Source organism: Vairimorpha necatrix, chromosome 3, assembly GCF_036630325.1.
Source record: "Vairimorpha necatrix chromosome 3, complete sequence".
NCBI lineage: Eukaryota > Fungi > Microsporidia > Nosematidae > Vairimorpha > Vairimorpha necatrix.
This window is the reverse complement of record NC_088818.1, coordinates 508,548-529,608: the sequence shown is the minus strand read 5'-3', so window position 1 is coordinate 529,608 and position 21,061 is coordinate 508,548. Positions and strand designations below refer to the sequence as shown.

Genomic DNA, 21,061 nt, shown 5'->3' with positions numbered 1-21,061 from the left:
GAATCTACAATCCATTGTTGAAACAACTTTCCTCCATAAAGCAAAGGGTTGAAACTATCTTTTCTTATGGATATCTGTGCTACTTTGTATTGTAACAAAGATATCTTCTGTGCCTCTCCTAGATAAGACTTTAGCCTCAAATTTGCATTCCATCCAGCTTCCCCATGTGGATAGAAGAGAGTATATGTCATTGGATCTAGATGGGGACTTACAATATCCAAGTGTAAATTATCAGAATTAAAACCCTTGCTATATACTTTAATGTCCCTCTCAAATGGGGGTTCTCCATTTGGATCAGTGAAAATCATTGCGATTTCACTTGTAGAGGGAGCATTATACCTTCTCTGATCTCTTTCTAAATTTTTATTAAAGACCATAGAAATGTCTTTAACTTCTTTCCCCATTTCCTTTTGCTCCTTTATTATTTCAGACATATTTTTATACGCATTGGAATATGGATTGGCTGATCTTATAAATCCATCTAATTTGCTCATGATATTAATATCACAATTTCTATTAGATGGATTTTGCATTCTTTGGGAGTTTGCCATATCACTATCCACTACATATAATTGGGCATATTTCTTTGGTGTATTAGATTCCATATTATTTATATTATAAGTGTTATGATACACTTGTCCATGTATTTTGAATACATATGGTCCATTGAATACAGTTTCTATTTGAGCACCAAGAGAAGCAAAAGAAAGAGCAGCATTGTAGGATCTAATATTTTCTTTAAAGTTCTTTGCGTTTTTGTCTTTCCCAATAAATAAATTCTTAATGTCATCTGGGAAGTCTCTTGTTCTTTGTAATTTAACTTTCCCAAAATGACAGCAGCTTTTGTATAATCCATTACTGCTTGCTTCTCCTGCAAAATGTAATGCACCACAAAAGCCACATTCTTCTTTGAGATCTCCACAATAATGTTCGGCATGGTTTCTAGTACTGATTCTGCAAGCTATATCTAGAATCTCCGTCAAAGTTTCCATATTTGTGTTATCAGTTAATCTAGCTGTTTTTTCTGTGTTGTTTGTTGGGTTGGATGGTATTTTGTTTTCGCCAGAGAAACTGAATATAAAATTCCTTTTTTTTGTTTCTCCGACATTTGTTTTTTTATTTTTTGTGTTATGTACAGAGGCATTGGCCCCATAGAAAATAACATTGTCATTTTCTGTATTATAACTTATCTCCTGAGAGATAGTGATAGTTGCTTTTGGTTGTTCACTAAAATCGCAATTTGTTTGATTTTTCGTAAACATAATGGGGGTAAAAAAAAAAAAGTATTTATAGTTTTTGAAATTCCATTTTGGGAAAGAAGAAAACAAAAATGAGACTATGATTTTTTAATAAATAGCATTGATATTAGTCTAAATATTAATTAATTGAGTTTTTAAGTCAGTTGATAAATTTCTAATGTTTGTAAATCATCCTTTTAATGTTTGTTTCTTGTTTTGATTTTTGATTTTTGATTTTCCATTTCTGGTAGGAAGAATTAAAAAGGAGCAAATGTGATTTTTAGAAGTTAAGTATTATTATTGAATCAACATAGCAGTGGTAACGTTAATTCAGTAACAAATTTTAATCCAATTGAGTTAATTTCACACATTAGTAACAAATTTTTTCTACATTTTGTTTCATATTGTTTTTGTTTTCATTCTCTAAAAGGAAGAAATTAAAAAGGAGAAAATCATATTTCTAAGCATTTCAAAAATGATTTATAAATAAAATGTAAATAACGTATCTGGTCTAAAATTGTCTATAAAATACAGTGAAAGCATTTAATTTTGTTTTAAAACAAAAATTTTACCATTTTAAATTTTCTCTTTTTTTGAGTTTTAGGGGTAAAAAATTAAATAAAATTCTTTTATATATATGATATGTAAAACAATTTATAGAGGACTACGGAAAGTTCAATAAAATATTTATTTATTCTTTGCACATAATATTAATGGTGCAAAGCGACAAAACAAAATATTCTGATATACTTTTTTATCAAAGCACGTGTTCAAGTTAAAACTTGATTGAAAATATTGATAAATCACATATTTCTTTGAACGCATAAATTTTAAAGTTGGGATTTAATATTTTATGTTTGTCATTGTTAAACATTTGTCTTTCAAAACATCAACATGTAAAATATAAAACTTTGCATTTTTATTATTGTCACGAAAACTCATTTTTTTAATTATGACTTTAATCGTTAGAAACAAAATAGCAAAAAAGTCTCGTTTTAGAACGATTTTAAAACATAAATAATGCATAAAGAGCAACATTTAGTAAATGCTAAGGCTAATTTCTACTTTAGCTTCCTTAATATCATAAATATTGAATTTTTTATTTTATATCTGTTTCGAAATCGAAGCGTACAGAGCGCAAAAAAAACAAACAAAAATTTACATAGGTACATGACCGTTTTGAACCCGCTTTGAAAAATTCAAAAAAGGGAAAATTAAAAAAAATTATAAAAAAGGGATTTGATGATTTATTTTTAATAATGACAGAAGACAACTTATCCGGTGATTTTTGGGAATTTGAAAAGCTCAGTGGAACTATAAAAGGTACTCATAGTGTTCTTCTTTGTTTGTATCTAGATCGAATATCTCTTATAGAAATGAGCCCAAACCAACTAAATTATATGGTATTGTGACGTAGAATCGCTAGAGGTTACAGCATTTATGGAGTGATTCTTAGTACTGTGCTCCATCGCTTTGCTTAGCTAATGTGGCATCATATGCTACCCATTGATTAGAGATCATAATAGAAACAGGTTATACATTTTCTTGTATTGCCTCAAGGAAAAAGCAGTATTTCTACTAGTTACAGAAACGAGCAAGGCGCACGCCGATTCAGCATTAAATGTTTTCAAAATAAACTTTTCTTTATATTCCATGTATAAATACATTTCATTACTAAAAACCTCATCTGCTTCAACAAAAAATGTTTTTGCCAATTTTTTAAAGGGGGTCCTTTAAAATTTCAAAGCGGGGTTATTTTCCCAAAGCGGGTTCCAAACGGTCATGTACCTTTACAAAATGAAAAATTGGTCTAATAAAGATAAAATTTGCTTTATGGATATATAAACATAACAATAAAACTAATTTAAAATTGTATAAACCATAAAAGATGTGTTTAATGGAAGTCTATATTTGTAAAAATCTGTTTTATTTTTTATTCTTTTATTACTATAGATATACTTTATTATATTAGACATGTTTTCATTTGTTTTGTGTTTTTTAAAATATATTTTAGGCCTCGTATACACTATTTGTGATATGTATATTATTTGGTCTTTTTTAGTTTATCTTCATTTTTAAGCGAATAAGAAATTTGGGCTAAAGTAAGCATTAGCTACAAAAAATCGATATAGGGTTTTTTTGTTTTTTTTTGCCCCTTTTTTTTAAAAATGGAAGAAAGAATTCGGACAAGAGAAGAATTGGAGATCATATATAATGATCTAATAATTAAGAAAAAAAATAAAAAATGTAGCGTCTGTAATCAAAAAAAATGAAGCAAAGAAGTCTCATAAGGTGTCCATTAAGCTCATGTAAAAACACAATTTCAATTTGGAATGAAACTTTATTTCAGGATTCTAGGCTAAATCACATCAAAATATTACAAATACTAAATTTATGGATTCTAGGTTATACACGTAAGTCCATTTCTCAAGTCTTAGGTTGTACTAAACCTTCAATATCTTCCGTGCTAAAAAAGTTAAAAGAAATGAGTCTTTATGATAAGTATTTATCTAGTATAGGGACTAATGGAGGCGATAATACTATAGTGGAAATTGATGAGACTAAGATTGGGAAGAATAAATACAATAGGGGGAAGTTAGTAAAAGGATTTTGGTGTTTTGGAATGGTTGAACATACCATCCAACGTAGAATCATAGTAGTATATATCAAGAAAAGAGACAAAAGAACACTTACTGAACTTCTTTTAAAATATGTAAGTAGAAGCAGTATTATATATAGCGATATGTGGAGAGCGTATTATTCTTTAAATACAATATTTAACCAACATCATATGGTTAATCATACATTACATTTAGAGATTCGAATACAGGAGTACATACCAATACCATAGAAGGCAATTGGTTATCTCAAAACCATTCTATACCAAATAGAAACAGATCATCGAATAGCACTAAACTTTATTTATTTAGATATATGATCCAAATAAACTCCACAACTTCAGTGTTTGAAGCTTTATTAAAATATTAATTCTAGTTTTTATTTTTGTTCCTTCCTCATCATTTTCTTTCTTCCATTTTTAAAAAAAAGGGGCAAAAAAAAACAAAAAAACCCTATATCGATTTTTTGTAGCTAATGCTCACTTTAGCCGAAATTTGGAATGTATATGCCGCTTTAAGATTTTCCATCATACTTTATATCCATTTTATAAGATATGTCTATTCTCTTTTGTGAAGAAAAATATTATCTATTTAAATGTTGTTTTTTCTTCCTCAATACCGTCTATAACAATGTAATTTACTTAAAAAATATTGCTTATATAAAGATGATCAAGACTCATCTTTTATGCATTGGAATGTATTAAAAGATATGTTTTGATTAAATAAGTAAAAAAAGAAATTTAAAAATTCAAAAAAAGACTAAAATTGTATATTTATATTTAGTAAATGTGCTATTAAATTTGACTCTATTTTTTGTTTTTTGCTCCTCCGCATTTTTTCCGCCTCGAATCATTAAACAAAGCTAAATTAAAAATTTATTGTATTTATACTAGTAAGGGACTAAATGGATTTTTCATTCTCCTAATAACTCATATACCATTATATTGATTTAAATAAAAACATTGACAAATTGATTTCGTATTAATTGCTAAAGAAAAATGCTCTAATCTCTCCTTTTCGGCTCTCATATATAGATTTTCGGGTGTATTTTTTGTTTAAAATTTCAATGAAAACTTTATATTTTAGGTTGTGGACATATGATTAAAATTAGAGTTCCTCGGCTTGCCAATAACCGTAACGCGTTACTGGGCAATTTAAAGAAACGAAAAGACGGTTAGTGTTTTCGTTCAATTACTAGGTATGATTGAATCGAGCTACATGTTTTGTATAAATAAATGCAAATTAAAAACAGAACCACATATTTCCTCTGCAATACTCGTTTGAAAAATCCCATGTTTCTAGATTATCATTCGTTTTTAGCATTTGTGCTAATTAGGTCTACGGGAAACTAAAATATAATCTTAACATCAAGATTTTAAAATTAGTACCGAAGCCACCAGACACGTAGATATTTTCTTTGGTCTCTTTTTTGATACAAAAAGATACATTGAAATTCAAAAATCACATTATTGACATATCAAAAAGTGTTTTACACATTAAATTTCCGAGTTTTTATATGATCATCGACTTTTCTATATATTTATAGCAAAACATTAAAAATTTCATGTCTATCTTATAAGAAGAATAGTTTCAAAAAAAAAGCTTATTGGTGTGCCGAAACTTTTTATTCAAATAAGGTCAGTTATGTATCAATAATTTTAAGTCTTATGGTATTTAAGGTTCTCGTTTTAATTTATTAAATTTCCACAGTTCATCATAACTTCTCTATGTGCTTAAGTATCATTCTTAATCCAACTCTCAATTTCGTTTCAAAGCATTATACATACTTCAAACATTTTCATTATATTTATAGATAATTTTATATATTACTTTATCATTTATAGAGGACTGTATGAATATGTCATTTTACGATTTTTATATTTTTAACAAACAATATAAGTCAATTTGTCGTTTATATATAGGCTTATAGCACAGAAACATTAAGTCTAATGATATGTTATGAATACTTGTGTCTTTTTTGCTGTAAACTTAGTCGAATGAATATTAGATAAAGTGCTAAATAAACTAGGTAATAATATCAACTTAAAAATTTCTTATATAGTAAATTTTTGTAAATTTCCTGGTATTAATGACCACGTACAGCTTTAAATTCATAATTTTTGAACATAAATGAGATCAAATAATATATTGCAATAATAATAAATCTAAAAATTGGGTTTAATGCAAATGTACGCATAAAGTGTACGATTAGCAAGATATACCTTTATGAGTCTGAAATAGATTAGACTAAATAACTTACTATGTTTTTACTAATTTCCTCGAGATAATTTAAATGGACTAATATCGTAATTCTTTTTAAAACAAACAACTATTAAACTAACTATAAAACAAAATTTTGTTTTTTCTGAGTATAAAATAAATCCGTAAGTTTTTTTTTACACTATTGATTTAAAAAAAAATATAATAAATCCAGTTTATTAAAAATATTATTGCACAAATTATTCATTCGACACATGCATTTCTGTGATTAAATCACATAATTCATACATATGCAAACACAGCTTATCTTTATAAAAGCCGACAAATCTCCTTTTTAGAATCTCCAAATAGTAAATTATTTGTTTTTCATTTTCACCTTTATTTTGTATGTTAATATTAAAATGTTTGGAAATTTTTTCAATAAATTTTGGTAAATTTAAAGTTTGTGTCACTATTTCTATTTTCCAAATGGCTAAATATAATAAATATTTCAATTGTAGGGAATCAGTTTCTATAGTCAAATAATACAATTTAGGCATTAAAAAATTGATAATGTTCATAACGAAATTCAAAGAATCGTTTATTATGTCTTTATCTGATAAATCGAGGTGATGAAGCGTACTGAGCATATATGTTATTGGATCCATTAATTTTTCTCTATAACAACAATTTTTATTTCTTATAGATCGCCTCTTGGCTTCGATTTTTTCATAATATTTTCTAATATTATGAATATGGATTTTTTGAGTAGGTCTAGATAATAAGTACCTTTCAGCTTGTTGTTTAACTGTTTGGAGACTATTTTTCATTTCTGTGTATTGATAATATAACGACATATTATCATTCATGTTGTTTGTTTTGTTTTTATCGATTACGTGATATGGAGATTGTTGATTTACAAAAAGAATATTGTCTCTATCGTTTTCTAAATTAGTTCCACTTGTGAAAGGCAAAAATATATTCATTGGTGTATCCAAGTTTACTTGTTTCGTTATGTTATTTACTTGGGAAATGACATGTATTTGTTCAAAATTCTCTTCGTTTTTCATAATTTCATCTTTGTCCTGCATATTTTTCTGAAAAGTTTCATTGTTATGTTGAAGAATCATATTGTTTGTATTCATACACTCCCCAATTTTCGGACAATTGGTTGTATAATTTACCGGCTCTTCTTTCGTAGTTTTATTATTTTCTTGATTTAATTTGATATTTTCGGAGAAATGGTTATAATTTTTATAAAATTCCATAATATCCTCGACAATTTCAAAATCTAAGGTTTCATTTTTGCCTTCTCTCAAAATCGCCTCGAAATCAAAATATTCGCAACCATTAGCAGCATTTTTAAGTTGTGATTGATTTGACAATTTTGTATCGTAGTCTTTAAATATTGTATTTGAACATTTTAATAACAAAATAAATGGCAACATTGGGGTATTTTCGAATTTAATTTAAATTAAAGATAAAAATGTATATTGTTTTTAACATTGAAGATTTTATATTGTATTTTTAATTCCCGATTATAATTCTTTAGTTTTATTATCTCACCAAGATTCTCTAGTCTGCCACATATGTGGTTTTCTGCAAAATATTAATCCGTTGTAAATAGAATTTGACAAGTATTATATCTTTATATTCTTTGTATTTATTGTTAATTATCTTTGCTATTCAAAATAATTAATGTGCACATGACAAACTGACGAGGTATGTATTGATGCAAAAATTTAGTCAGTTTTCTAAACAGCACGTAGTGTGGTTGTATTTCGGAGAAAAATGGATAATATATAGGTCGCTTAAATGTGTTCAGGGTGGTCGATTAGGCCTATAAAAACAGTGCAATTCCGTTCGCAATATATTTTATTTCTATCTTTATCACAAATCTTAAGACACTTACCCCGGCCCTCTGGTTGTAATTCATTTACAATATACATATTTGTATGAGAATAATTTTAAACTAACATTTCTATGTTAAAATTTTTTGATAATTATGAAGGCTAAATGAAGTAGAGACGTAAGAAATTTTTACCCAACCTCAATCATTGTCCTTGTTGTTGAATTGCGAGATACAACTTACAAGGAGTCATGGTAGGTAAAGCCGATTTTTTTGCTGAGCTCATCAAGAAAACTTTGTAGAAGTTCAATACGACGATATTTTTCTCTAATCATTTGTTGTACTTGAAAAATATATTCCGCGAATAAATTCTAAATTTATTCGAATATAAATGTTTTCCAGCTTTATTGGGGCAAAGTATAATGGATATAGAGGGGCTTGTTTCAATAACCACGTAGGGAGCCTAATGAGGTTACATGACCCAATAGATAGATTAAAACAATAGGCTACGATTTAACTTCCTAGGTCATTTCATAGTTATGTCTTATGCTATAAAAAAGTTGTAAAAATAAAAATTCAATATTTTTTTAAATTTCTAATCATTTTTTGCCTCTGTTAATTTTTTCCTTATAAATAAATGAATTTAATTAGGGTATGCTTAGTGTAGTTTATGCTTCTAATTTAACAAGGATAGGTCCCGCTTTAGCGCCTCTTGCTTGTAGGTAGCTTCCTGCTCCATAGTCCTTTCCACATCGACTTCGTCTCCTCTCCTTCGGTAGTCCAGATAATTGAATTCTAGCGTCTTCTTTGGCGTGGTCATCTGGATGTCGCTTCTACCTTTTTGAAGATTTCAAATTTTGTGGTATAAGATTTGTGAAACTTAGTCACTATACCGTTCCTTGTGATTACGTAGGAAATTATTTCTTTTTTAAAACCATATATTAAGCCCAGTTCGTTCGCAAGGACATCATATTTTCTTAACTTATAGTTTTTATGCTTAGATGTTCTTGTGATGTGACACCTATTTCGATTATTCTGAATAATTTGTTCTTTTTATCTACTACGATATGTCTGGTTTGTTATATTTGATCTTTATGTCTTTTTTTAACGTCGTGTCTATTCTTATTTCCACATCTTTGTTAGCAACTATATGTTGTACTGAGTGGTTTCTTAATCTCTTCTTAGGCTGCACTTTATATTTTTCCCAACTTAGTAGGTGAATGCATTTAACAATTTAATTATGCTTTTTCATATAATCGTGTCTTAACATTTTTGCACCTTGTAGCTAGATGATCCACGGACTTTACTGATTTAATACAATGGTGGCAGCTTCCAATCTCCATATAATATTTCGGTCTTAAGAGGCACATAACTTACTTTCTGTCCTGGTATTAGTGTTACCTACTTTGAGCCATAGTGATGAATTTTTAATGTTAAATATTTCATTTTCTACGCACTAAACAACTTTTTATGTTCTGTTTATTATTTATGTTATTGTATAGGTTTGTTTGGTGAGCCTACGCTAATGGTTTCTGTTACACATCTTTAGCTTATATTTTTCCTGGACGTATACGTGCTTTAATAAGAAAAAGTGAGTTTTCTTTGTTTGCTTTAATATAAGAGCTCGTCTTTCGGGGTAGATATTGACCGGTTGTTCGAAGCCCGACCTTAGTTTGAGAAGCGTGCTTTCACTTTTAAATACTGCACTTATTAGTCCTCTTCCTAGCGCATCAGGAAAAAGTATAGCTTTTCTTTGCATGCCGGCTGTGAATGGACTCTATGTATGGTTAATGATATTCTAATATTAGAGTCTATCTTTTCAAATATCTTGGTTCTAAATTTAATACTCCAACATAATAATTTATAAGTCAAATATCATATTCAATATGTGATTTAAAAGTGTTCTTGGCGTTAAGTTTTGTATTTTAAATCATTCTTACTCGTGATTTTATTTTTTCCTGAATGAGTTCAATTGTAATATTACTTAGTTTGTTTTCTTTGGTTTCTAGAACTCCTAGGTATTTATATTCATCATCACGGGCTATAATAGACATTTTCGTGCTGATTTTATCGCAATTCATCGCAGATTTTTTTTTAATTCATTTCTAGCCGACTGCTTTAAAAAATTTTATTATTTCTGATATCATTACTGCTAGCTTTTCTTCTTTTTACGCTACTAATTTTAAATCTTTTATAAAGAGAAAGTGGGTTGTTCAGTAGGATTCCATCTTTTCTAGGTTTATAACTACCTTAGGATAAGTAGCATTCAGTTTTTTAGATAACGGTTTCATTGCCAATACGAAAAGTAAGGGCAATGGAATGGCTCCTTGAAGGATTCCTTTTTCATAATTTTCTTTTATTCACAAGAATATCTATCTCCCAGCTGTTCATAATATTTGGTATATATTTGATTATCCAACTTTCCATTTCAGCCCTTCTAAGATCTTTTTCAAAAATATTTATATCTAAAAATAATTTTTTAAAAGAAATTAGAGACTTCATTTCTTTATAAAAAATCAGTTAGTTCGATTACAACTTGCTTTAGATATGTATAAACCTTCTATAAATGCTGAAATAAAAACCAAGATTTAACTTCTGTGTTATATTTATTAGCGGGTGTTTTATCTTAATATAAATAAAAAATTTTTCAGTTACAACAAAAAAAAATTAAATGTAATTGAAAAATATTCACATTTCATAAACTAATTTACAACGAATTTTCACAAAAGGGATTGTTTGGATTGCGTCTAGTATACTTATACGTATATTTCATTAGGAATCATTTTTTATTCCCACTATTTTCATGTTTGTTTGGTAGCAGATCTTGATTAACTATTTTTGTTGAGTATAATTCAATTTGGAAAAAATTTTGCGAACCATTGAAAAATATAATACTGATAACTATCCAAAAGTATATTTCAAAAAGTGTACCTCGAAATGGTTATGTATATATTAACTATAATATTCAAAAATCGACAGTTAAGAATTATTATTCATCTAATAGTCAAAATTTAGAGAATAAGTATAGGGTTGATATTTTTTTCTTATTAAAAAATCATGATATTGTTAGAGATTTAATTTTTCCATATAAACAATAATTACATAAGTTTATTAAAGGACAAGTACGTGGTAGTTGTCATAATATTCCTCCAAAAAGCTTTAAGACAATCTAAATACAAACAATAATAAAATTATCTAGCACAATATAAATGGGAATATATTAATATAAAACAAAAGTAATCATAAGATATTGAGAGTACAGTTACAATTATGAATGATAGATGTAAAAAGAGAATTTAACAATAATCCAATGCTAAGAAATATACGCCGATGAGTTCAATATTAGATATAACAAACATTTAAGAACATTTCTTGAGCAGAAAAAAGCTTTATTTTCTCAAAAATTGCAGTTTAAAATAAATAAAGAACCAATAACATTGAAACATCTGCAAATTATGTTTATCCTAAGATGTGCACACACAAGGAAGTATACTTTTCATGTTATTATATTTGTTTGGATTATATTATGGCTTTATATTTTGGAATTTTCTTGGATTTTAATCTATAAAAATATAGTTTTAATTTCAGGGGGTTGACCATAAAATATTATATATTTCTGCTACATTGCAGTATAAAAATAAAGTGTAACCAGTCTGATATACAATTTGTTGACAAGTCGAGGAAAGAGTGATCGTTGTTGAAGTTGATAAAAGCTTTAACGACCTTCCTGCGGTAGAAACAGAAAAGAAACATAAATACGACTTGCTTGCAAATCATGTGGCTTTTTATATAAATATAAACCTAAATTTATACCTAAAGTGATGATTTGGGAAGGAATAGTAACTTATTTCCACCGCTTGCATATCAAAGAGCTCCGATTAGAATTTAAAACTAATGCATACATACAAACAAAAGTTTTTAAAATGACGTTAGAAAGGCTTACTATGTCAGTCAAACATGAGCTTGATCTAGATCAGAAAGGGATACTTATGAGTCCAATGCGTGGATTACAAAAGGAACTCTGGAACTGTCAAAAGAAATTGTAAGCGTATCCTGTATAAAGTAATTAGTAAGTAAGATATCATATTATGCCAAAGAAGGCATTTTTTTTTATTTTTAAATAAAAAAATTTTAAATACTTAAAAACTAATCACTAATTGGATTCTAATATATGTTAAAACATGGAAGATACATTTTTTCATATCCTTAGAATATTTAAAAGGCCTTTTTTTAGTACGAAAATTATATCAAATTCAAAACCAAAGAAAAACATCATAAGATATCATTGGTCTATGCGGCGAAGACGGGGCGAAATTCTTTAGATCAAGCCACTGGAAGGATGTTGAGATTGGCTAAGGTAGATGTGTATATGGCGAAGAGAAAAACGAAAGCAAAAAAATAACAAATATTTATATATATGAGACATGATTTAACTATCATTAACAATAAGTTTCCTTCGCCATTTTTGTTAAATACTATTTTCATTTTTTTTTATGAAAAAACGGATATAAAGTGAGACTTTTTTGATAAATTTGATATCAGTAACAAATACGTAGATGACTCGCCGTGTATAATTGGTCTAAGTCTTTAAAACTCTTTTATGTAGAATTCTCTCTATATGATTTGTTGTATGTTGTTCAGATTGTAGTTTAAGCGTCTTTTTCTGAGATATATATAAAATATAGACTACAGATGGATAGACGTGTCCAATTTATTCTGTGCCTGGTGATGGAGCGACTACGCATATCCACATCATCACTTAAGAAATTATTATACATTAAAATAAACATTTTTTAGTATTTTGCGTTCATTATCTTCTCTTTCATAATACCTACATTGTTTAAATATATTACGTTTTACTGTGTTAATTTCAAAAATCAAACAAATTTCCACCTGCCCTTATGATATCCTTTCCGCATTTCATACTACAATCTTGTTCCGAAATAAATGGTTCTGAGGAAAGTATAAATGCATTAAACAGTTTCAACATTGATGGAAAAATCGATAATTGGAAAGATATATCTCAAGACCTAAATTTTGTAAATTCTTTAAAGGGGGAATATTCCAATATTGATCTTGATCAATACTATAAAATAGTAAGTAATTACTTTAAGACTATTATAAAGCATCCAGAAATTAAGAAAAAGATTGAAAAATTAAGATTTAAAAATAATGTGATGATAAAGCCTAAATTATTATCGGAATTTGAACGTTGTTTGAGGCATATTTATCTAAGAACTTCGTACGATTCTAACCGTTTAAATGATTTATCTTTTATCAATTCGTTAGCTTATCATAGTTATGAGTTGATTTTAAGATTATTAAGTATGAAACATTGCAAAGAATCTGAAAATATTCTTCAAAAAATTTACAATAGCATTCAACTATTTTTTGATGAAAATTTTCCCAACACGATCAGACAGTTATTCAATCAAGAGAAATACAATAAACTATATACATTCTTGCACGAATTGAACAATAAAGAATACGTATCACGAAGTCGAAGATTTGTTGTATTTTATTCAACCACTACAGTCAAGCCATTTATACCAGATGATGTTAAAAAGGTCTACATAGGAGAACTCCCTTCGGATTCCAAGAAAAAGTTTTCACTTAGAGTAGTAGGAGTATAATAAAGTTTTCTTTAGTTTTTTATATACAGATTATAAAATAGTTTAGAAAAAAATTTATCACTTAATAATATTTTAGACGACGATTATTTAAACAAAATATACATCTTTAGCAGATTCTTTAATAGTTTTTAGTTAAATTATTTCTTAAATTTTTTTTTCTTATGATATATATTTTCTAATGTCGTTTATAATTTGTAAAGACAAGACAAGGGTGATTATATACAGGTAAAGTTATATTGTGAAGTAACAACCCCTAGACAATATATATATGATAGAATACATAATGAATTGTGTAAATATATCCATTTTAAAATGATTAAGATGACTTAAAAATCTTGATTATAAACAACATTTAAGCAACGAATATGTTCACAGATCGTGCAATCTCTAATATGGAACCGCAGCAAGACGAAATATTGTTTTCAAGAATCGACAAAGGTAAAACATTTCTAAAAATTTGATTATTAAATATTAAAATTTAAACACTTATTTACATGTAAACCTTTTATTTGAAGAAATAAAATTAATTTATAAATAGGAAAAGAAATTAGTAAAATTTAGTATATTACAAATATATTTTCCCCCGCAGATACACATTTTTATGGAAAATTACTTTTAGACGAATTGCATAAACCAAATCGAAATATGAAAACTACTGTTAATCGAGTAGCTTTCTACAAAATATTATGTTTTATATTAATTTGAGTAAAACGAAAAAAAATCAACAATATAATTAAATGTCTCATGTAATGAACACTTTTTTTTTGTAACTAATTCTTTTGCATTTAGCAACCACAACAATAGAAGTCTTCTTTTTTTGGGAATGTTCTAAAGAAAAATCTGATGGCTGAATGAGTCAAACTAATTCATTAATATTAAGTAAAAATTTACGACGAAGGCACAAATCCGTTTGAAATACGATATAAAAACATAAATATTATAAAACACAGCGGTACAGTAGCATACAACGAGTAAATATGATAATCCCAAAGTCTAAAAACAAAAATAATAATTATATTTTGCGACCAAACGTTTGGAAGGAATGATAATTATTTACAAAAAGATTATATTTAAAGGAAACAATAATTAGCCAGAGGCTCTATGATGGATGTATAGTAAATGTATTTATTTATCATAATGATGGGTAAAAATTATCAAAATATATAACATCCCCCCTCCAAGACGGTTAGTCACTTTATCCTTAACCCAAGCAGACTTTTTAGATTATAGTGCCTTTTCTTTATATATCTTCCATTTACTAACTTAACTATATAAGAATCATTGCCACATCTCTCTATAACTTTCCCACTCTCTAAAAACCTACCTTTCAAATATTTATCCGCACCTTTCAAGTTTTCCTTCTTAGCTACTCTCACGTACTCACCTACTTTAAATTTTTACCGTTTCCCCTCGTTAAACAGTTTTCCATATTTCCCCTGTGGGCTATTTTCAATCATTACATGTCCAGTTTTATCCTCTGTCGCTTCTATTGGTGTACATTTTAGTGCCGTGTAATAACTCATATTATATTTTTCAATGCTTCCCATGACCTTCTCTGCAAATGTACCTTCTTAGGTCTTCAGAATGCTCTCTCGCAGCGTACCTATAACCCTCTCAGCTCTGCCATTACTCCTGTGCGATTCGACACTTACTTTCCTATGTTTAATTTCTAGTCTGTTGCACAACTCTCTAAACCCCTCATTATAAAATTCTCGCCCATTATCCGTTATAATCTCTTCGGGCTTTTTTCCTTGTTCACACAACTTACTTAAAAATTCTGTCACATTCATTCCAGTTTTGTTCTCCATTACCGTGCCCCATACTCTTCGAGTGAAATAATCTATCGCAACCAATACATATTTACCTGCGTCTCTAAAATCAATGAGATCCAAAGCAACCTTTTCTAAATAACGGGTGCATCTTTAGTAACGTGCCGGGATTTTGTTTTTTTAAAAAATATTTTTTTACCCCTAAAATGGACAACATCGATTTAGAAAACTCCGGCACGTTACTAAAGAAAAGCACAAAAATTAAACTTGTGAATATACAAAGGCTTTTTTATAACGTTGACACTTGTTTAGAAGCTTTAATTGACTTAGAAGTGCTGAAGGAGCAAAAATCATGTTCCAAATGTGGATGTAACATGAGATTGGGTCCTGTCAAGGAAGAAATCGTTACAAGAGTAGCATATCGCTGTTCGAACTACAAATGCAGTGCGCGGTTGGTTGTGAATAAAGGCTGCAAGGTTCCTCTTCATACATTCTGTGACCTTGTATTTGGAATATTATGCAGATATTCTTACTTTCAGTTGATGGCAAGATTGGGCGTTTCAACAGCTACAATCTCTGCCGTAAAAAGCAGCCTCAGAAAGATCTATAAAGATTTGCTAAAGAATAGAATTATAATCGGAGGACCCGGGCAAGTCGTTCAAGTAGATGAGTCTGTTATATGCAGAAGGGGTAAAATAAGATCTCCTACCTCTTCGGACGACTTTATAAGGGACACCGTTTGGATTTTGGGCATAATAGATGCTCAAAATCCTTCAAACTTCTACATTACGAGGGTAGAGAATAGAACCATTGAGTGCCTTACTGCTGCTCTAGAGGGAAGAATTTGTGTAGGTTCGGTTTTACATAGCGATGGTCATCCTAGTTATCCTGGGGTGGCAGAAAATTTATGTCTAAGTCATCAAGTTGTTAATCATTCTATAGGTTTTTTATCTCCTGATGGTATTCATACAAATAATATTGAGAACGTATGGTCTCAACTTAAGTCTGAAATGACCAAAGAACATGGAGTAAAACGGTCGGAGATAGATACATGGCTCGATGAATTTATGTATAGGAAATTTATGCTTCGAGAAGATGATATGGGAGACTTCTATAAGGGTTTTGTTGATCTTTTATCTAAACTACTGAATTAAATAAGCATTTTTATATCGTTTTCTTATTTTTTTTCAAAATTTTGTTAAATTTTTGTCTGTAAGGGGGGGTGTTACCTTCCGGCACGTTACTAAAGATGCACCAAATAACGTGTAGTGTCTACAAACTCACATCCACCAAGTCTTTTTCTATTATATATTTGACATTGTACACACTTTCGAATTGTCTCATTTATGTCTTTCTTTATTCCAGGCCAATAAAATCTTTCCCGCATCGCGTAATATACACTTGTCATACATATATGTCCAACTTTTTAGTGGTATTCCTGCATCATACTTTCCCTTGACTCTTCTGGTGGTATCTCGACTTTCCGCCCCGAATCAAATCTCAAATATTTTTTTTCTTCTGCGTCATCGACGTGCGCTTTCCATTTACCCTATATCTGCTTGGCGGTCCTTTCTCTGATTTTCTTTTTCTTTTCATCGTCTTCCATATGTATCCTGCTTAACGCGTCAGCCACCACCATTTCCTCTGGTTTTTTATATGCTATGGTGAAGTCAAATTCCTGGATCTTTTCAATCCGTCTATTTATTCTATTGTTATTAAAACACGGCTTTTTTCTAATCTCATTCAAGGCTTTATGGTCCGTCTCGATTTTAAACTTCCTACCGCGCAACTCGTATTCAAATCTTTTTATCCCCCAAAATACCGCGTACATTTCTTTCTCCGATATAGTATATCTGGTCTCTGTAGGAGTTAACTTTTTTGAACTCCATTGGATTGCTACCCATTTATCTTTATCGTTCTTCCGAAGTAATACGGCTCCTATCCCTACATTGCTCGCGTCCGTTCTCAATATAAATTCCTTCCTATAATCAGGCAATCTAAGTTTCCCCATCGCTCTCAAAACTTCTTTCAACTCTAAAAATCTCTATTCATTTCAATCGTCCATTCCCACTTCTTATCTTTACCTCTCAAGCTATCTGTCAGATGAATAGTTAATCCCGCGTAATTCTTTATAAAGTTCCTAAACCATCCTGTCATTCCTAGGAATCTTCGTGTTTCACTTACACTTGTCGGCTGCGGGAATTCCGACGCCTCGTTCTTCTTTATTTCATTCGCTTCAATATCTGTACCATTCAATGTGACTCCTAAGAGCTTAACTAACTGTTGGCTAAACTGTATCTTCTCAATATTCAATCTCATTTTATGTCTTTTTAATCTTTCCAATGCTTCTATAACTAGCTTGTCATGCCTTCTTTTAGTTCTAGCGTGTATAACGATGTCGTCCATATATACCTCCACCCCTTCTCCTTGTAAATCTTCAAATATTTGGTTCATTATTCGTTGTAATATCTGCGGGGAATTTTTATATCCCATTACCATACTATTCCATTCATATACCTTTCTGTTAAATTCAAAGGCCGTTTTGTGCTTATCCTCTTCTTCAATCTCTACGTGGTAAAACCCTTCCTTCAGATCTATAACGGTAAACCATTTAGACCCCTGTGTGGCTCTAACGATGTCCCTAATATTTGACAACTCATACGGATCTTTTTCAACTAAGTCATTTAAACTCATTAGATTACTTACAAGCCTTACTCCTCCGTTAGGTTTTACTATAGCTCTAATTGGGTTCCTCCACTCGGATGTTGATCTTCTTATAATCTTTCTTTCTTCCAAACCTTTTATATATTTTTCAGTATTTTCCATCAACGCCTGTGGGATAGTTTGTCCTCTTTTAACTACTTTTTTCCCTGGTGGCGTCTCAATTTTACATTTCTCTATCTTACAGTGTACGATCTCTTCCTGCCGTGGGTCAAAAATTTCTCTAAACTTCGCTTTTATATCTTCAATGACAAGACCCCCCTCTATTCTATCCTCTCTCATTCCTCTCCTTTTTAAATTTAGTTTACGTTTTGCTTCTCCGCATTTCCTATATTCTTGTGCTCTAAGTTCTGTGCTTGCAGATCCACTCTCTTCATGAACCCTCAAATACTTGTTAAAATGTTTATTTTCATTATCTTCTTCTTTCCTCTTCCTTACGAAGCAATCTCTTGCCATGTACCCGAATCTACCACAGTAAAAACAATCTCTACTTCTTACTCTCGTAGTTTCTTCCCTTATTTTTCCTAATGCTCCTCTATTTGCCAGCTCCTCTCGAACTGTTCCTCTAACCGACTCTGCAATTATTTCCATCATCTTACTTTCGTCTTCTTCTTCCTTCTTTTTTAATTCGTCCTTTCTAACCTCCTTTTCTATTTCTTTAATAATTAAGGACCAATTATCTTCTTATATAATTCTTTCTACCATAAAGTTCTTTACTTCTTCCGAACCCATTTCATAAATTCTTGCCTTCCATATAGACTCATCTATCCATCCAACTCTAGCTTATAAACTATTCTTTTGATTTCTTGTAACATTATTCGGGCCTCTTGACCACAGCCATCACTTGTTGACTCTCGATTTGGTATCGCCCCCATGTAATTATTTATCATAATGATGGGTAAAAATTATCAAAATATATAACAGTAAATATATAAATTTTTAGTTATCTTCTAAATCTACAATTTGTTTGTTTAAACAACAAAGAAAATAGTAAAATTCTGCTTTATTTTTGCGTTATAGCTTAAACTGTTAGTTTACATAAAATTTTCTCTTTGTTTTTCATTGAATCATAAAAACTCAGGCATTATAAATTTAATAATGTGGATTCAACCCCATGATTTTTTTTCGTATTTTGTTGTACATCTCTGATCCGAAATTGGTGCATATGAAAACAATATTTACACATTGAACAATACCGAGAACAACAATGAAATAAACATTTCCTCAAAACTTGTTTCTCAAGAAACTACCACTGATGATTTTTCAAGAATGACTTTTCTAATATTTATCTTGATCAGTATTACAAGGTAGCTAGAAATTATTTTATAATTATTACTGAGCATCCTGAGATTAAAAAGAGAAAATAAACGATTATTATCTAAAAATAAACAGATCGTTAAAGATTTTTTCAGAATTTGAACATTACACGCAAAATTTTAATTTAGGAGAGCCTTATGTTCCAGAATGATCATATGGAACATATTTTATTGAATCTCTCGCTTATCTTGGCCATAAGTTTTTATTAAAATTTTTTAATAAGGATATTGTTAAGTATAAAAACTAGATAATTAAGAGCATTGACTTAAAATTTGATGGAAATGTGCCATAGGAATCACACAATTATTTAACGCAAACAAACGCGTTAAGCTAGATATTGCATTAAACAAAGCAAATACTAAGGAATTTCTTATAGCAGTCGAAGATTTGCTCCATATTATACTACTACAACAGTAAAACCATTTATACCTGATGATGTTAAAATAGAATTTCTAGGTAAACGGCCGATCAAAAGAGTTCTTAAGGTTATTCCTTAATAAATTTTTGATTATCAACAACTTTCCTTTTTTATTTAAAAATCTTATTTTATCGTTAAATAAATATTATTTATTTGTGTATAAATGGTAAGCGGCCTGAATTCTATGTCTTAAAAGATATCTACAATAATCTGTGTAGGAAAAAATATGTGGAAAAATCAATCTTTTTGTAAAGATGACTTGTTTTTATTCTATAATATTATTTATTGTAAAATTAGTAATTTTTTTCAGAGTTCACTTCTTCGTAGTCTGTGATAATAATTAAATGGCATTATTTTAAGATATAATTAATATATTATTTATTTACGCATGTCCTAGCTTAGTTATACATTGATTTGCACGATCAATTGCATACACAGGATTAGATTTATAAACAATTGAGTGTCAAAAGTAAAATGAAAGTTATCTATCATAAATTCATACAATAAACCCTTGGGTAGTTTTCAACTAACGATTATACAAATACAACCAAACATATATTTGTCGTCAATGGCCTTAAAAAACATTTCAATTAAAATTTATAGCATAATTCTCGTTTAAAACACCTACGATCGTTGTTTTACTGCGCGTAATTAATTCAGAGGTTCTAAAATACTATAAAGAGAAAAGTATTATTTATTAAAAAAATATGTATAATAGTTGTAATTATTATAAGGTGCCCTTGGCCGAGTGGTCGAAGAAATGTTCTCATTGACCAATGGGCTGGGTTCGAGTCCCAGGGGCACCAAATTGTTTCTACTTTCTATGATGCAGTTGGAACAACTCAGATGATGAAAATGTCCACGGTAATCATTAAGTTGATTCAATGAAACTTGTGTGTGTCCAGCCACAAGGGGATTAGCATCTAGTGTAGAAACGCACCTCAAGGCCAAAAAGCAGTGTATCGCCCTTTGGTGACTTAATGATACATAAAAGTATCTAATGGGTACGGCCTAGTTGGAGCCCATGGCTGGTGCACTCTAGAGTGGGATCCTAGAGCTAACTAAGAGACTAGACGAAGTAGGGCAATAGAAGGTCTCGTGGACCCTATCCTACATGATTCTGTAACACGGTGGCCGAAACTAGTGGGAGACTGGTGGTCAACGCAGTCCAATAAAAATGCCGGGCTGGGGATGTGGTCGTGTAAGGAGCCGTGTGTGCGATACAGATGATTGTAGGGACCTTTGAGTCAGTACGATGATGTCTCTCCTCGGGTTATAGATAACCATGCCCGTTAAGTA

General features: G+C 29.8%; 5 protein-coding genes across 9 annotated transcripts; 2 read left to right on the top strand and 3 right to left on the bottom strand.

Moving 5' to 3' along the window:
- Positions 1-6,315: 6,315 nt before the first annotated feature.
- Positions 6,316-7,503, bottom strand: VNE69_03160 (uncharacterized protein; the record flags this gene model as incomplete). Its single annotated transcript, XM_065473018.1, has 1 exon — positions 6,316-7,503. One exon carries the CDS (start codon positions 7,501-7,503, stop codon positions 6,316-6,318), a length of 1,188 nt encoding a protein of 395 aa, XP_065329090.1.
- Positions 7,504-12,805: 5,302 nt separating this feature from the next.
- VNE69_03159 (uncharacterized protein) lies at positions 12,806-13,537 on the top strand (the record flags this gene model as incomplete). Of its 3 annotated transcripts, none has more annotated exons than XM_065473015.1 (1): positions 12,806-13,537. In XM_065473015.1, the coding sequence occupies one exon, from the start codon at positions 12,806-12,808 to the stop codon at positions 13,535-13,537; it is 732 nt and encodes a 243-aa protein (XP_065329087.1). The 3 variants fall into 3 exon arrangements, with proteins under 3 accessions (XP_065329087.1, XP_065329088.1, XP_065329089.1); XM_065473017.1 differs by having other exon boundaries at positions 13,082-13,537; XM_065473016.1 differs by having other exon boundaries at positions 13,232-13,537.
- Positions 13,538-14,727: 1,190 nt separating this feature from the next.
- VNE69_03158 (integrase catalytic domain-containing protein) lies at positions 14,728-15,345 on the bottom strand (the record flags this gene model as incomplete). 3 transcript variants are annotated; one of them, XM_065473014.1, is made up of 3 exons in its annotated part: positions 14,728-14,908; positions 14,939-15,107; positions 15,168-15,345. In XM_065473014.1, the coding sequence occupies 3 exons, from the start codon at positions 15,343-15,345 to the stop codon at positions 14,728-14,730; spliced, it is 528 nt and encodes a 175-aa protein (XP_065329084.1). The 3 variants fall into 3 exon arrangements, with proteins under 3 accessions (XP_065329084.1, XP_065329086.1, XP_065329085.1); XM_065473013.1 differs by lacking the exon at positions 15,168-15,345 and having other exon boundaries at positions 14,939-15,084; XM_065473012.1 differs by lacking the exons at positions 14,728-14,908; positions 14,939-15,107 and having other exon boundaries at positions 15,109-15,345.
- A 167-nt stretch (positions 15,346-15,512) lies between these two features.
- Positions 15,513-16,460, top strand: VNE69_03157 (DDE-TNP-IS1595 domain-containing protein; the record flags this gene model as incomplete). Its single annotated transcript, XM_065473011.1, has 1 exon — positions 15,513-16,460. The coding sequence occupies one exon, from the start codon at positions 15,513-15,515 to the stop codon at positions 16,458-16,460; it is 948 nt and encodes a 315-aa protein (XP_065329083.1).
- Positions 16,461-16,855: 395 nt separating this feature from the next.
- VNE69_03156 (reverse transcriptase) lies at positions 16,856-18,917 on the bottom strand (the record flags this gene model as incomplete). The annotated part of the gene is made up of 3 exons (XM_065473010.1): positions 16,856-17,348; positions 17,378-18,710; positions 18,872-18,917. 3 exons carry the CDS (start codon positions 18,915-18,917, stop codon positions 16,856-16,858), a joined length of 1,872 nt encoding a protein of 623 aa, XP_065329082.1.
- Positions 18,918-21,061: the final 2,144 nt, after the last annotated feature.